The sequence below is a fragment of the Taudactylus pleione genome, unplaced genomic scaffold, assembly GCF_031769625.1.
Source record: "Taudactylus pleione unplaced genomic scaffold, aTauple2 ptg000152l, whole genome shotgun sequence".
NCBI classification, from domain to species: domain Eukaryota; kingdom Metazoa; phylum Chordata; class Amphibia; order Anura; family Myobatrachidae; genus Taudactylus; species Taudactylus pleione.
Window position 1 is genome coordinate 1739496 of NW_028284554.1, and position 16845 is coordinate 1756340.

Consider the following 16845-nt stretch of genomic DNA (forward strand, 5'->3'; position numbering starts at 1 on the left):
CATTAGTCTTTCTGTGAGGTTACTTGTTCTGTAACACTGCTAAAGAAAAAACAACACTCATGGGTGAGGCAGTGGCACCAGAGTCAGTGACACCAGGTGCGGAAAAATTGTACCGCCCGAAAAGGGGGCACAACCTCGCTAGAGGGGGGCGTGGTCTCATAGGAAGACTGTCTCCCCCTCAATCTGGGAGTGTGTAGATGCTGTGCCGCCCCCAGAGACTGTGCATGCACTGCTGACTCCTCCAGAGTGACAGGAGCCGGTTGTTGCACAATAATGTCATAGTGCAGCACCTGGCTCCCTGTCAATGTGGATTTATTTTTTTAACTGCAAGGGTCCAGTTGGTCCTATTCAGTTCATGTAGGCACTTTATACAGTAAGTCAGGCCATGAAGAATAAGCACTGTAATTTACTGATGAGATGTGGGGATAACATACAATTTCCAATGGTGTATCTTAGGTTATTAGCTTATTTTATGTAAATTGCATCATTTATTAAAAAGACACATTTTATGTAAAATCTTAATATACCTGAGGCTCTGCTGTGACACAAATTGCATAATTTTATGAACATAATTAACTTCTACATTTTTAGCATAAATTGCATTAACTCTGCATGATCCCCACAGTACCACCCCGCTAACTCATAAGCTGATAACCAAAGCCTGTGAATGATAATGGCTGGAGTCCATGACAGACTGTGCCCTTCATTTGGCATGGTGTGGCACCCATGTAATCATCAAGAGCCATTAAATCTAAATTAATTTTAACACACATAAAATGTAAGTCCAGACCTGACTCTGTGAAAGACTAGACTTCATTGCAAAAATGCCATCTAACAAGTTCCAAATGAGTCAGTTTTTTTTGGTGCCTCGGTATCTTGGAGCACAGGAAGCAGAGCCTCATGGAAAGAGTCTGTATATGAAAGCAAAGATGGGGGATACATTTCAATGAGCTGAAGGAATATATGAATGTCTTCTTAATTAATAAAAAAATCATGAATAACCACAAAGGAAAAGTGTTTGAATAAATGAGATTGAACATGTGACTGATATAACCACTTAAGTTTGAATGATTTTTTTTGTTCTAGTATATGTAGTCAGTCTAACTACACTACAGGTAAAGCTACTATTCTAATAAGCAGGAGGGAAATCTTGTAAATCAAAACTGTAACTTACCAAGAATTCTCCAGTGACTACAAGCGCCATATTTCTCCTTTCTAGGCTTTCTTTCCGTGTCCTAAAAATCCGGTTATCCAGGAGATCCTGCCCACTGCCGGACAGGTTGTTGTTGTGCTCCCAATATTCATCTAGGATATCACTGATTGTGTAAACATACTATACATGTTAAATATGTCAATGCTTAACTGGATTTACATAACATACTCAATGAGCTTCATTACTTCATGCTACTGTTTATTTCTTGCATCATTTCTAAACAGAGACACAAGTAGGTATTTGTCTTGTAGGTTTTGGGCAACCTATCTTTGCATTTCACCATTGGAAACCTTCTAAATCCTGTTTTATACTGTAGATATGTTTTATAACTTACATTACCAGCTTCTAGTTAGACAGAAACTTATGGCTTCTTTGTGCAGAACATTTATTACATAGGGATGAGAAAAAACACTCAAACTGAATTTAATTGTAAATTATTAGGATGTGTTTGCTTACAGTTCATGGAACCCTGAGTTGACTTCCATGAAATGTTGTTTCCAGGGCTGCCATCAGAAATCGTGGGGCCCGGTACTGACAAAATAGGCAGGGCCCCCCTGGGGGATGGTGCAGAGGTGGGCGGAGCTGTGTATAATGTGGGTGGAGTTACACTGGGGGGTGGGACGTCAATTGGTGATTAAACCAATTTAAAAATTCTCAAAGTTTGGGGTCGGGAAGGAAGGATGGACATGGGGACACACGGCTGGGAAGCCTGGACTGGGAAGGCACAGAAAAGGCTGAACTGGGGGTGCACAGAGCAGGGAAGGCTGGACCTTAATTGGTGGGCACAGGGCAGGGAAAGATGGCTGGACTAGAGGGGGGCAAGGCAGGGAAGGCTAGGTGTACTAGGGGGGAGGCACAGGACAGGACAAGGCAAAAAAGACTGGCTGGATTAGAGGGCACAGGGCAGGGAACGATGGCTGGTTTAGGGTGAGCACAGGGCAGGGAAGGCTGGCTGGACTGGGGGGGGCACAAGGCAGAGAAGGCTGTCTGGACAAGGGGAGCACAGGGCAGGCGAAGGCTGGCTGGAGTAGGGGGTTTGGGTAGAGAAGGCTAGCTGCACTAGGTGGAGGGGCATACGGCAGGGACTCTGAGTCCTACCTTGCTTCAGCGTCAGCGGGCCCAGTCCCGGGAGACAGCGGTGCAGATATACGGCAGCCTGGGAGAGGCAGCGCAGCGCTGCCGGCGGTATTTCAAATATGGCATTGGCCGCGAGCAAATCACAGCTCGCGTACCAGCAGCCAATCAGGAGCAGCCATTGAGGCCACTCCTGATTGGCCGCCGGTCCTCGAGCTGTAATGCTCGCGGATTGTGACATGTTTCAAATACCGCCGGCAGCGCTGCGCTGTCTCTCCCAGGCTGCCGAAGCCTGATTCATATTATCTGCCCTGCTGTCACCGGGCCCCCACTCTGTCCGGGCCCGGGACTCCAGGCCCGGCAGACCCCCCCTGATGGCGGCCCTGGTTGTTTCTAATGAACAGTGAAGTAACCAAATGAAGAAAAAAAATACTCTGACTCCCAGCTATGTGGAATCTGCCACCATTATTTCATGCACTAAATGATTATTCAAAAACAAATTAGGAAAATATTTTTTTTTTTACCATGAATAATGAGCAATTTATTGTTATGGTCATGGTGATTATGACTACCCATTTTCACTGCTTGTGTAGTATGCTCATACTGATAAAGATAAACTGAAACACATGTCAGCCATGGAAAACTGATATACAGTAATAATATAAACATGGTAACAAACTAGGGAATGAATTAATAAAGTAATGTATGGCTGTGACACTTAATAGTGCCTAATTTTACCTAAATCTAATCTTGGCCAAAGTTCGTAGCCAAAAGCAGTTTGCAATTGCAGTTGCCTCCTCAGGTATTGCAACAACATTCTGTTAGGATCTGCAGTTTCCAGCCTGAGGCATGGCATTAATTACTGGCTGTCTGTGTGTGCAGCATCAGGTGCACACTGATTGATTCTCCTGTCTGAACACAGCCCAGGTGCTCAATAATCTGTCATTATGGATACTTGCGTTTATTCGTACTTCCAGTTCCCAGTCTCCTGCGTGTCAGTCGAGCTCCTGAGTCTTTCTAGCTGTGTTTCATGTGTGCCGTTTATTCTATCCAGACGGCTACACTTACACCTCATCCACGCGTGCTGCTTGTACCATCCGGGCAGCACTGAGCCCTTCCTACCCCAGAAGCGTCTGCCACCATCCGGTGCCAGAACCATCCCAGCAACACTGATAGCTACTCTGCGTTCCAGGTGCACTATCTAGCACACCATCGCCAGTGTCATCCTGGTGGCGCTGGTAGCTGCTCTGTGTTCCAGGTGCGCAATCAAGTACACCATTGCCAGTGTCATCTCAGCATCATTGGTAGCAACTCTGTGTTCCAGGTGCGCAAATCAGCACACTGCTGCCAGTGTCATGCCAGCGGCGACACTGGTAGCATCTCTGAGTTCCAGGTGTGCTACTTAGCACCCCCTCGCCAGTGTCATCTCGGCGGCACTGGTAGCAGCTCCACGTACTTGTTGCATACCTCACCTGAGTCTCATCAGCCTGAAGGCTGCACCAGTCCTAGGGCCCCAGGTCACAATCAGCCCTCAAGGATACTGCCACAGCCCAAAGGCTACTACATACCATTAGTCCCTTGGCCATGACTATAAAGGCCACAATCAGCTCCAACAGCCCAAAGGCTGCTTCACATCACCATTCCCTTGGCCACGACTATAAAAGCCACAACCAGCCCTCAAGGCTGCTCCAACAGCCCAAAGGCTGCTTCACATCACCAGTACCTTGGCCACGACTATAAAGGCCACAACCAGCCCTCAAGGCTGCTCCTACAGCCCACAGCCTGCATCTCACCTCCACACCTCTGGCCACAACAAGCCAAAGCTCGCCAGCCCCCAAGGCTGCCTCCCAAAGCCCAAAAAACCTGTACCACCTCCATAAGCCTTGTGGCCACAATTAGTCCGTGCAAGATCCACCCTCAAGACTGGCACTATTTCTGTCCAGACTACAATCAGTTTCTAACATTATCATCGGCCCAAAAAAATTGAGGTTAGCCATGGAAACTGATCAGAATCCAGCACAAATTCTGGCAATCCAGATTCAGGCGCTAACCCAGAAGGTCCAAGAACTTTCCATTCAAGTTGAGCAGACATGGATTGGATCCTGTAGTATCACGATTCTTGAGCCCAAATTAAATCTGCCTGACTGCTTTTCGGGGAATCGCATAAACTTTATGAATTTTAAGGAAAGCTGCAAGCTTTATTTCAAACTCAGGCCTCAATCATCAGGTTCTGAGGTCTGCATCTCACCTCCACGCCTCTGGCCACAACAAGCCAAAGCTCGCCAGCCCCCAAGGCTGCCTCCCAAAGCCCAAAAACCTGTACCACCTCCGTAAGCCTCGTGGCCACAATTAGTCCGTGCAAGATCCACCCTCAAGACTGGCACTATTTCTGACCAGACTACAAACAGTTTCTAACACATTCTTTATACCTCAGTGTTGAAGCAACAGTACCTAAATACTGTATATAAATGGAGAGATAGGTCCTTTTCAGGGCTAAAACCATGTTAGAAAACAGTGGAGTCCTTTTCAGGATCAATGAATTGGGGTTATAGGGACAATGTAAAAAGGCTGCAGATGGACTTCAAGATTTATTCTTCAACCCGTGCAAAACCGTTAGTTAGTTATAATATAGAATAAAAATAAGAACAGAACTATAAGTAATGTGGATTAGCTAGGGAATCTGCAAGAACATGGCCTGGTAGCAGTTTGTATGAACAAGACAGTATTTTACATTGTAAGCTCTACTTAGAAAAGCTCTTTTTTCTCAATATATCATCTTAATATATGTTGCTGTATCAGTGGATTTTTCCTATATCTATCTGTACAAAACTTAATATGAGCTGTAAATGTGAATGGTGAACTTCAAATACTTAACATGAGTTAGCAAACACGCAATTCAAACTGGGGTGGCTAGGCAAGTGTATCGCAAACATATTCATGTCCTTCACACCAGTGAAATTTGATCGAGCCTGCAAGTCTTATTCAGGTTTTTGTTCTTGTGAATATTAAATAATTCAAAATGGTTTTCTATTGCTATGATGCATCTATAAAGTAGTTTTTCAGTTTTATAATAGTTCCCGTTTCTGTTTGCTCACTTTGGAATGGTAACATGAAGCCTATGGGCTCCATTCAATTAGGTGTGTGTTCCTCGTGGCGTGAGTAAGTGCAGCTGTATGCTGCACTTATGATACTGCCAGACGCAAATATGTGCTAGTCCTGTGTAAGATAGGGTCGCGAGTGGGTGAATTGAAATGCCGTTGCTGATGTTTCTATGCCATTGCAACGGCAACTCACCGCCTTCGCACCCAATTGGATAGAACCCTATGAGTTTTCCCTTTAGACTATCAGTCTAGTGTTTCTCCAGGAAATAATGACATACTGTAGGTTCTAACTGTGCTTGATTTTGTGGGATAATCTCAAAATATAAAATAATTGGTCGCTGGAAATGTTTTTCTTTTTGATATTCCTATTCACCTGTTTCTTGCATGTAATTCCCAAGTCATGAACGAACTACAATAAACTGTCCACAAAATTATAGTGGTACTGTAGTTGATGTTTTATGTCCTCCCCATGTGTCATTGGCTACTTTCAGATGATCCATTTTTTTCCCACAGTCTAGAATCATTGCAGTATGTTAAATTAATTAGTTAGCGTTAGGTCTTTTTGATGTTTAATAAACAAACCCTTATATCTATTTATTAGGGTAATACATGTTTCAAATTTCTCCCCTGCTGCCTGCTAATCAATATTTATTGATTTATTTATTTACAGTTTCTTATGTAGCGCAACATATTCCATTGCACTTTACATTTGTAAACATTAAAAGAACAAAACATACAAATATTAATGTAAAATGTCTCTGCTTGCAAGTTTACAATCTATAGGGAAATAGGCATTGATACACAAGGATAGGTGCTATATATTGCATTTTGGTCCAGCCAGAATGCAGAGCTACTTGGTGGGCTGCATGATGCAGTCACACAGAAATGTCAGCCAAATGTCAGGAGGATGTGAAAGAAAGACAATGTGTGAGGCTATGTGAGGACTATGAAATGGGATGTAATTTGATATGGAAGCTATGAAGGTTATGTGGGCAGTTCTGGAATCGGATAAGCTTGCCTGAAGAGGAAAGTTTTCAGGGAACGCTTGAAGGTTTGGAGCCTAGAGGAAAGTCTTAGTGTGCATGGTAGGGCATTCCACAGAGTGGGTGCAGCCCGAAAAAAGTCAATATATACTACATTTCTATCCTCTTTTATGTATTAAACTAATCGACAAGCAACAACTGAAGACTGCAAGAAGAAAGCAGTATAAACAAAATGTACTTTAAGTAATAATAAAAATTATATCTAAAGCTTAAACTTACCAGATCTGTTTTTCATCCAAAATATCCATGTCATCTGACAGTAACTGACACGAGAAACCAATGTTGACTGCAGTTTCTAAATGCAATATAGAGTGAGTTTAGAAATTATATTAGAAATTTAATAATGGAAATAATTAGTGTTTGGAGTACTGTATTATTTTAATTAATTCATAGTTATAGTTCTTAGACGGAAAGGTATTGAAATGCTATGTATCCTATGTTACTGTAAGGGATATATTTACTAAAGTGCCGGTTTTTAGAAATGGAGATGTTGCCCATAGCAAGCAATCAGATTCTAGCTATTATCTTTTAGAAGGGGCTAGATAACTGTTAAGTAGAATCTAATTGGTTGCTATGGGCAACAACTCCATTTCTAAAAACCTGCACTTTAGTAAATATACCCCTAAGTCCGATAAAACAAATCCATGCACAGGTCTCTGTGTGCAGTGACACACACTTCCTAAATACACACTGCTAAATCATGTATGTATCCAGCTATGCGAGGACAGTCCCAGTGTTCAGTCACCAAGAGGGCATGTCCTATTGTAAAGGGACTTAACCCAGAAAACATGGGATTATCTTGAGTAAATTAGTTGTGTGGCATTATTTTATTTTAAATCAGAAATGTAGGCAGGTATGTCTTGTATGCAGCAACCCCTGGTTAGCGCCGTTAATTCATTTTTAAAAACTGGAAAACTAACTGTTAGAAGTAAATTACCATACTTTGTCTAAGATTATGTAAAATGTGTGTGGCCGGGGGGGGTCGGCAAAAGGTAGATTCAACATTCATAATGTTGACAGCTATTATGTCAACATTGTCAAATTGTCATAGACATTCTGAGAATGTTGACATGTAAAATTTCAGTTTTGTCAGAATGTCAACATTAGGTTTAGGCTGCAGGTTGGAGGGATAGGGTTCTGCACTAGGATGATGGTAAGGATAGGCTGCAGGGGATGTGGCGTTAGGGTTAGGCACTAAATGGAGGGTTAGATTTAGGCAATAGGGGGAGGTTAGTTCTAGGCTGCGGGGGAGGTGGAGTTAGGGTTAGGCACTAGATGGAGGGTTAGGTTTAGGCAATAGGGGGAGGTTAGTGTTAGGCTGTGTGTGGACGGGGCTAGGGTTAGGCACCAGATGGAGGGTTAGGTTTAGGCAATAGGGGGAGGTTAGTATTTGGCAGCAGGGGAGGTGGGGTTAGGGTTAGGCACAAGAAGGAGGGTTAGGTTTAAGCAGTAGGGGGAGGTTAGTGTTAGGCTGCAGGGTAGGTGGGGTTAGGGTTAGGCACTAGAGGGTGAGTTAGGGATTAGGGATAGGAGACAAATACTCACCAAAATACTGCAGCATCGGAGGTCTGAACCAGAAGTGATGGTCACATGATTATCGGGACCCAAAAGACACCACTGGAGCCACTTCAGCCATAGGTAGAGGATAAGTCACTGCTGGCTGCCTTGGAACGATATGTTGACATTCTAACATGTCGACAATTCATCACTGTCTACATGATGACAGTGTCAATATTTTGAATGTTGACATTATCACCATGTCAACATTCTCATGCAGACAAGATAAGTGTCAACATTATGACTGCTGATATATATTAACAAACCCAAAGCTACAACCATCACCGCATGAAGAGGTATCTCCCATCACAACAGGTGTGCCGGTGGCATGTCTCAATGTTGTGATAGAGGGAGACACCACTCCACATGGTGATGGTTGTATATAAGGTCAGGAGCGTTTCCGAGTCTGTCTTATTCGATAGTGCTGCCACTGCTAGCATCTTTGATTGTCAATTAATTTGAAAGGCAACAGGGAAAAACTTCAATACAATTTACTGTAAAACTAAAAGCCTACCTTGTTTGTCTCCAGTCAACATCCATACTTTCATATTAGCATTTTTCAATAACTGTATTGTTTCTGGAACACCATCTTGCAATTTATCTTCAATTGCAGTTGCCCCAAGTAACTACGGATCAAACCAGAGGATGAAGAAATGAAGTAGTTGAAAACTTACACCATTAATACATACTGAATTAGTTCAGCATATTTGATCACCACTATATATACTTTTTGCCAAATGCCATAACCAGAAAAATCAAAAAATCATCAGATTATTTCAGACATTAACAAAATTATAATTGACACATACTTTTATAGTGGTCTCTCTATTTCTTGGAAGGTCCATGAATGTGAATTGAGCACATTTGTTTGTTCCTGTTATGTGCTTACTACTGCACATTGCCAGTAGCTTGTGCCTCATTTGTGTGTTTCAATTTGTTCTCTATTGATAGACATGCACAAAGGAAAGCTTTTTCTATGGTTGCTGCAAAAAGATATGGCACCAAGATGCCTGGTTTCCATCATATCTGAGGACAGTGCTCTGAAGCCACAGCTAAACAAGGAAATCTCACCCAAATACTCCAATAAGTAAAGCTTAATTATATATTCTCAGTCCATTTCCTTTTGCATGTTGGTGCATAGCTAGACACATTTAGCTTCCTAGGCTACAGTCAGCTGGAACAACTCCAATCCCATTTTATTTTTGCATCAGGAGATTCCATTTTCAGATGCTTGATCACAATATTTAGCTTAATAAATAGGTGAATTCCTGAGAAAAATGTCAGTAAATGGTGCATGTACATTTTCCATGCGGTTTTCTCTGATCACCATATAAATTGTCTGTTCGTTCATGTTCATCTTTTAATTAGGAAGCTTCATTTAAAAATGTAAGTCATTTGTGTCCCTGTATGTAAAATACTTTATTCGATTATATGAACTTTTATTAGTTATGTCCATTGTAATATTGAGCTATTTTGTCACATAAAATATTGATCAATAAATACTGTATTAGTTATATAGATACATGCAGATACTTCAGATGGATTATTTCTAGAAGTTTTAAATGGGCTCTTGATTGAAACTAGCAAATTATGTAGTTCCCATTTATAGGCAATAAACTTTGTTTTTGTAAAGTTAAGTATAATTGATACACTTAAATTATAAAAGGAAAAAAGTATTTCACCTTTAAGTTACTCTCCATTTCATCATAAACCAATTCCAGACACTGTGTCCGATTCTGCAAAGTAACACTGGCTTGGTGGTGTCTTTTACTCCACTCTGCGTACACAGAAGGATCCACTTCTTTAAAAGCCACACATAAAGTTCTGAGAGTCTCCTGTGCAAACATCTAGAAGTTCACAACAGATTAGTAGAAGTATAGCAGTATATAAAATTATCATGTGAATTCAATATTAGAGACAATATTATATACATTTTAATCTAGTACAATATTACTAAATTAGCATTTCTTACCAACTTCTATTACCAAAAGACTAGCACTATAGTTCATACAAATATCAAACAGCATCATTAGTTTATACTTGCATCATCCCTATTGTTGGTGCAAGCAATCTAAACAGGCGTATCTTCACATATGCATAACTTTGCATAGGCCACTGAATGTGGCCTATGCACCCAGCGATCATGAGCTAACACAGTGGTGCAAGGCATGAGAAACCTTTGCTGTCAATGTTGATGCACAGGAAAGCATTTGAAATGAGGTATCTTTTTTATATTAAGTTTTTTAATTAGGATTTGCTTTAATGGCAACTTCCCAGACACTATCCCATCTGCTGGAACTGTGTGTATGTGTAATTAGGATGCATCTCTATGATGATCTCTGTATTCAGTGACATTCACTGGAATACTGGAATGTTTTCTTTATCATGTGGCGATCATGGAGATGCTCTCTGTATTGTATGCTGGGCAGCTGTATGCACTCTTTATGGTATGGTGATAATTTGCTCTCTGTATTGTATTGTGGCCACTGCTATGACCAATATATTATGTGACATTCACTGGAATGCTCTTTGTATTCTTTGGCGGTCACTTGGATGCTCACCACTTTGCATGGCTTTCATTTGGTTGCTCTTTGCACTAGAATGCAGTCTGTATTTTACACTAGACTGTTTTTGTACTGAATTGCAGTCACTATGATGCTCTCTGTATTGTATGGCTTCCTTTACCATGATCTGTTTATTGTATGCAGTACCTAGAATGCCCTCTGTTTTGTAATAGTGGTGTTAGGATGCTTCCTGTATTGTGTATCAGTTACTAGGGTGCTTTTTGTACTTTTGTATAGGTCAGAAGTATGCTTTCTGTATTGTATTTTATTAGGTTGATCTAACAGGTAGGCAGAGGAAATTTAATTTATTTTTTCTCTTACATTACTAGAGAAAAACAATAACCTATAACTTTTGTTTTGGCCCACCAATAGTTGGTTTGGCCCCACCTACTTAAAGTCACATTCATAATTTTTCCCAGTCCCTTTAAATTCCAAATCCACCCATTGTTAAGAGATGTCTTTGTAAGTTGTAAAATTTTAATCATGATATAGTTTGGTTGTAAGGGTGTAATTAATGCTAACTTTGTGTAGGATGTGATGCTGGATATAGTGTGGTGGAAATACTTAAGTTTGTAGGACATATACTTAAAATATTGTTCATGGCATGTACAAGTAATGTCAGGCACCACACTCTTTAATTGCCTTTTAATTCTTCCAGATAATTGACCTGTTAGAGCTGTTACAGCAGGAGCCGCGCCCTGCGTAGGGAGGAACTCTGACGCCCCTTAACCTTGCATGTGATAAAGCCGTGTGTCCAAAAAGGGGCATGGTTGGGCTATTTGGGGTCGTGCCCATATGGCATGCCTCCCATTTAACATCAGGCTCGGGGTGATCCCAGCACTCCGTCAGTAGCTGGGCTGCCCCCAGCTCTCTCCCTGCACTGAATGGATGCCAAGTGCATGCGCATGGCATCCAATCCTCTTCTCCGGGGCTGGCACCGTCGTGGCGGTGGAGGTGTCCAACCTCCCGACCACCGGTGGGACACTGTGGCCTGCGGGTGGAATAGCGAGGCAGTTCCTGAAAAACGGGACTGTCCCGCTGAAGTTGGTATGGTTGGAAGGGGTGCGCCCTCTATGGGGTGGCGCCCCTGTTTGACCGCACTGGTCGAACATGCCTCGAGCTGGCCCTGCATTAGAGTTTACCTGACCAATGACTATATTGGAATTATATAATTATTATATATATATATATATGACGCGGCGAGTGTAAGTGGAATATACTTTACTCAGTGACCAAATTCCTAACATATGGTGAGTTTTTGTGTAACTATATATTGACTCTTGTCCCTGTTTTCTGAACTTCTACCCCTGCTGAGAGTGTGGGGTAGTTTGCCGGATCAACAGGGAGGTTTATATGAATTCCGCCAGGCATTAAGTGTTGCTTACCTCTGCAGCTGCATATTGAGACCAACTAACCCATAGCTTGACACGGCTGTAGGCTTTCACAACTCGGTGACTGGCCATTGTTAAATAATATTTGAATAGCTGTCGGGGGGCACCATGTTTATTTTGAAACTTTCAAAGGGCTTCTTCTCTATGTGAGAACTTTATACACAGTTTGGAGAAAAAGTACATTTGAAAGGAATATGTGGAGCTTGGAAGCTCTTTTAGAAAACAAATCAACAACATATTTTATCAGGAATCAGCTGAACCTACAATATTGCGGTGATTTAAGGAACATTGTTTCATTATCAGTCACTGTAACATCTAATGACACAGAGTTACTATTTCAGCATTATTGATTGTAACATTGGATGACACAGAGCTATTACTTGTCACATTACTTGATCATGTGCCGTGGTTTATATTTACAGATACTATACAGAGATTTTATCTTTTATTTTTATTTATTTTTTACAATTTTATATGTGTGTGATTCATCTTTGATGCTTCTTTCATTCATGAGCTTTTACTACTTTATTAAATGTAAAAATAAATGCAAACAAATGTTTTAAACCCATATCCCTTTTTTTACTTTCACGTTTAAATTATTGGATTATCAGATATGGTGAGTTTTTATCAGATACTGGCCCTCATTCAGAGCCGCTCGTTAGCGGCAGTACGCTCGTTCCGAGCGATGTTTGCACATCTGCGCATGCGTACGGTTTTTAGTACGCATGCGCGAACCAGTCAGTGCGGCCGAAAATCGTTGGTACGCAATATAGCGAGTGCCTGCTATTTTGAGTGACAGAATGAGGCGTATGTGGGTGGTAACAGGGGAAGGTGCTTGAAAATGGGGAGTGGAGATCCGAACGCAGGCGTGCTTAAAGGTCAAAACGGGCGTTTTATGGGTGTGCATATTTAAAACAGCAGCGTCAGTGACCACGTCACTGGGTTATTTTATAGCCAGAACTGCTCGCAAATTTGTGGTAGCAAACACCAACCACAAGAATAGCGAGCAGTTCATACGCTGGTCGATGTACTCGATTAATCTAATAAATAGCGGACATGACGTAGGATGCGAGCGGCCAGGGGGCGTTTTTAACAAATAAACGAGCGTATGTTTTGCTCGCTCGTTCAGACTTAGAGGTGTGAACAGACTGCAATGTGCGTACGGATCATTTGAATAGCCACCCCTTGTTTTTAAACGAGCGACCACAAATAGCGTACGGCTCTGAATGAGGGCCACTGTGTTTCACAGTGCTGCTACATTCTTTGTATAATGCAGCATATGCCCTATTTCCTTTTAACTCAGGCCCAATATGAATTTATGCTCATTTACCAATGGCTGATATTATTATTGCAAACAGCGTTTTTATTAATAGAATGTATTGTAAACTATTTTGAGTTTTTATATGTATGAATGTGAAATAGGATTGTTTTTCCTGACAATTTGCACCTCTTTTTTTGCATATATCTGGTATAATTTGCACAAATCCTGAGGTCAACTGGATTCTAGTGTGTCTGCCTGCTATGACGGAAATAGAGTCTGATCTAATTATATGTCATGATTACTTGTTTTGATCAATGCCAGATTTTGCCTGGGGCTGCAGGAACAATTTCAGAAACCTTGTTTTACTGCACTCATGGGAAGAAGTGTTATGAGCTTTACTTTGGATGCAAAGTTCAAGACCAAGATAAAAGTGGGGCCCTCATTTTTGTTGTATCACTTGTGTCAGACTCCTCACAGGTTGGTCAAATGTTTCTCAGCATGTAAATTTTGCTTTTAATATCCTGCAAGAGATGTGACATGTTTTTGAAAATACAGCAAATCTTGAAGAGGTCTGGGATGAACATGGCAAATGGTTCCACCAGGATATTTCCGTAATGGAAAAGCGGTATCAGGACAAATGGAGTACACGTATGCTTGCTGCTATTGTTGGACCCTTAAAAGAGATGCTACTGAGGCAAATACAGCAGAATATTCTATACTTCTACATTTACTATGTATGTATTGTTAACAAACTGGAATATTGTAAACTTTGATTAGGTGTCACTTAAAATCCTTACATGATAGAGACATTCTAGTATGATGTTTGAATTCAGCACAGAAAATACTATAATATTCACCTATATTCAGAAACATTTTGTTAACCAGTGTATTAGAACCTTGTGTTTCTGTTTGTTCCAAGTTGGCACAAAAACTACTGAACTGATTTTCATGATAACTGCATCATTTTGTATTGGAAACTTCAAGAAATAATCTGCGCGTTGTTTCATCTTGATCTGTCATGTTAAGGGTGAACAAAAACAAAATGTATGGACATTGTTATAGGAAAATTCCCCAAAGATGTCTCCTGTCTTGAAACTTCACCCTTCTATCTCTCCCCCCTCCTTTGTGTGCTCTGCTAACTGCAGAACCAGTAAACACCAGTTCTCACACGCACACACTTGATCAAAGAATAGAGATTGTTCCCCCCCCCCCCGTTTCCTGGGTCAAGTTACAGCCAGACTCTTATATGTGAAGAACAAAGGCTCTGGGGACACATGTGCTAAGATTGCAAGCTGAACAACATCTAAGCCAGGCCTGTGATCTCCAAGGACCAATAAGTATCAATATATATTGTGACAACTTGGGGTTATTAGCTTGGCAGATTGGTTTTAGTGGTGCAGTGATTAGATGCAGAATTAGAGTCCACACATTGCATTCCAATAAAACAAATGAAAAATGGTGCTTTCACTTCAGCATGGACATCAGGAAACAAAAATAATATAATAAACAACCTAGCCCTTTCTTAGGGCACTAGCTCACTTCTTGAGCCCTCTCTATAGTAGCAGCTAATCTGCATGAAAGTCTCTGAGATTTGTGGTCCTACCTGCTACATGCAGGACTGGACACTGGCCTCCTGGGCTGGTATAGCTTTCTCAGCTTGTTGGCTGCCGCCTCTCACAAGGACAGTGTCAGAGGTATATGGATCTGCCTGCCTCCTTGCAGGTATGATCCTGACCACCTGGTCTGCTTCACTCACACTGCAGCCCCACCTAGACTGTCTGGCTGTGTCCACCAGAAGCCTCCCCTGGGCTCTGGTCATATGGCAGCCATTATCCATCTTCCCACAATGCTTTTCTACTCTGTATGGGTGGATCTGTCCTGCCCCACACAGAATCTGCTGCTCAGCAGCGCCACCCACATATCCCCTTCATATCCTCTTCACACTCCTTATGAGGGAAATCCACTGCATCCACGATCATCCAGACTGTGGTAATTTCTGGGGGTTGCATCCTCCATGTTCCGGAGGTAATTTTTCTCCTTACTTTTTTCCTCACTTTATGGTACCAATGGTGGTACTTGCTTTCTTTATGCAGTACTTGAGGCTCACCTTTGGGTACTGCAACAGCATTATGAACTTGAAGTACCTTTTTCCAAAGCAACACACTTCTTCTTTACTCTTGCCACTTAAACCTACTAAAGGCACATCTTTTGGCCATCTTCTACTTGACCCATCTTTAACCTGCAGCCTTGAAGTCCTGTATTGGCTACTGACATACTTCAGTGATGGCCCTTTGGAAGAAGAGGAGCTAACAGTATCCTGAGAGTCACCAGCATCACAAAATCTAGACCTTGGCTTTATGTCAATAAACCATGTACTGGCACTGTCACCCTCATACTCCGGACTCTCGTGTCCACATACAGTAAGTTACTTGAGTGTTTACTCCATTGATCCACAGACTTGATCTCATGGCTCTGATGGCTTTCTGCCACTTCATATACATGAAAATTACTCTTCACAAGACTGTTACCATTAACTGCCTGTAAGGTTCTGTTTCCACTGCAAAAATGCATGACTTGGGCACATTCACATCACTGTGGTCATATAGTGACATCAGAGTCACAACTTTGGAAGCCATCATATCTGTAGATTTCTGCACATCTTGTACCTTTGCCTCATGGGTTATGCGAACACCAACCATATACGTTAGTTCTTTATCGCCAACTTCATACACGGTTTTGCAACCAGGACCTGTGCCCCTTTGGGAGGACTTCATACCCTCAGCTATTACTGTAAGCTGAAAGCAACTTCAAGGAATCTCATCCACTTGGAATTATTGCAACTGGTCCCGTGTACTTAGCAGACACTTCTCAAGGTTCTCACTCTGTTTTTGCAACTTCCAAGCCCTGTTATGAGCAAGGTTAAGCTCTCTCTCCCCAAAGATTCACTTTGCTCTGCGGCTTTATGCAGCCTTTCCTCCAGGAATACATTTCTTTCCGTCAGATATTCTGAAACTGCTCTAGCTGCAGCTAAATTGGAGTGGAGAGTTTGTACTTGCTCCTTACAGCTGACTTTAAAATGGACCATCTCCATCTCTTTTTCTTCATGGTCAGTTTCCCACTGAGTGCGAGTCTGCAGTATCTGGAGATGATTCTCTTTCAATTCACAAAACTTTTCAACCAAAGAACTTTTTTCCAATTCACAAGCTTTAAGCTTTACTTGTGTGGACACAATTAAAGAGTCTTTTCCTTTTACCAGCAGAGCCAGATTCACCACTTTCACTTGTGTGCGCTCTGCATCACTCCAATGTCTCTGAACACCTTCTTTCAATTCCTCCACTTCCTACCACACACTTTTGCTGCAATTCAGCAACATCTTGCTCTAATAAGTCATTATTTCTAGGAGCACATCATTCTCATACTTTGTAACACATTTGAAAAGTTTAGCTTCCTCAAGGCGTTCAGACATAGCTGTCAATTGAGGTCTGTCTCTTTAAGAACTTCAAGTTTTTTTTATTTCTTCCTGCTCAAATGCAATTTTCAAAGAGGACAATTCACTCCATAATTTCTTTTCAGCTTGCTCATGAAAATTTCTCTCATCAGATAATTGTTCCATTAAGTCATCAACCTTCCCAGCAAAATAC

General features: G+C 41.6%; 1 protein-coding gene across 1 annotated transcript in view; it reads right to left on the bottom strand.

The window, feature by feature from the left end:
* Nucleotides 1-16845, bottom strand: part of ATP8B3 (ATPase phospholipid transporting 8B3) — a 308036-nt gene that overhangs the window by 125853 nt on the left and 165338 nt on the right. Inside the window, exons 17-20 of the mRNA XM_088474277.1 lie at nucleotides 9671-9835; nucleotides 8503-8614; nucleotides 6651-6726; nucleotides 1175-1316 (exon numbers count right to left, since the gene is read on the bottom strand). Coding sequence (XP_088330403.1) covers nucleotides 1175-1316; nucleotides 6651-6726; nucleotides 8503-8614; nucleotides 9671-9835 — 495 coding nt within the window. The remainder of the gene's footprint in view (nucleotides 1-1174; nucleotides 1317-6650; nucleotides 6727-8502; nucleotides 8615-9670; nucleotides 9836-16845) is intronic.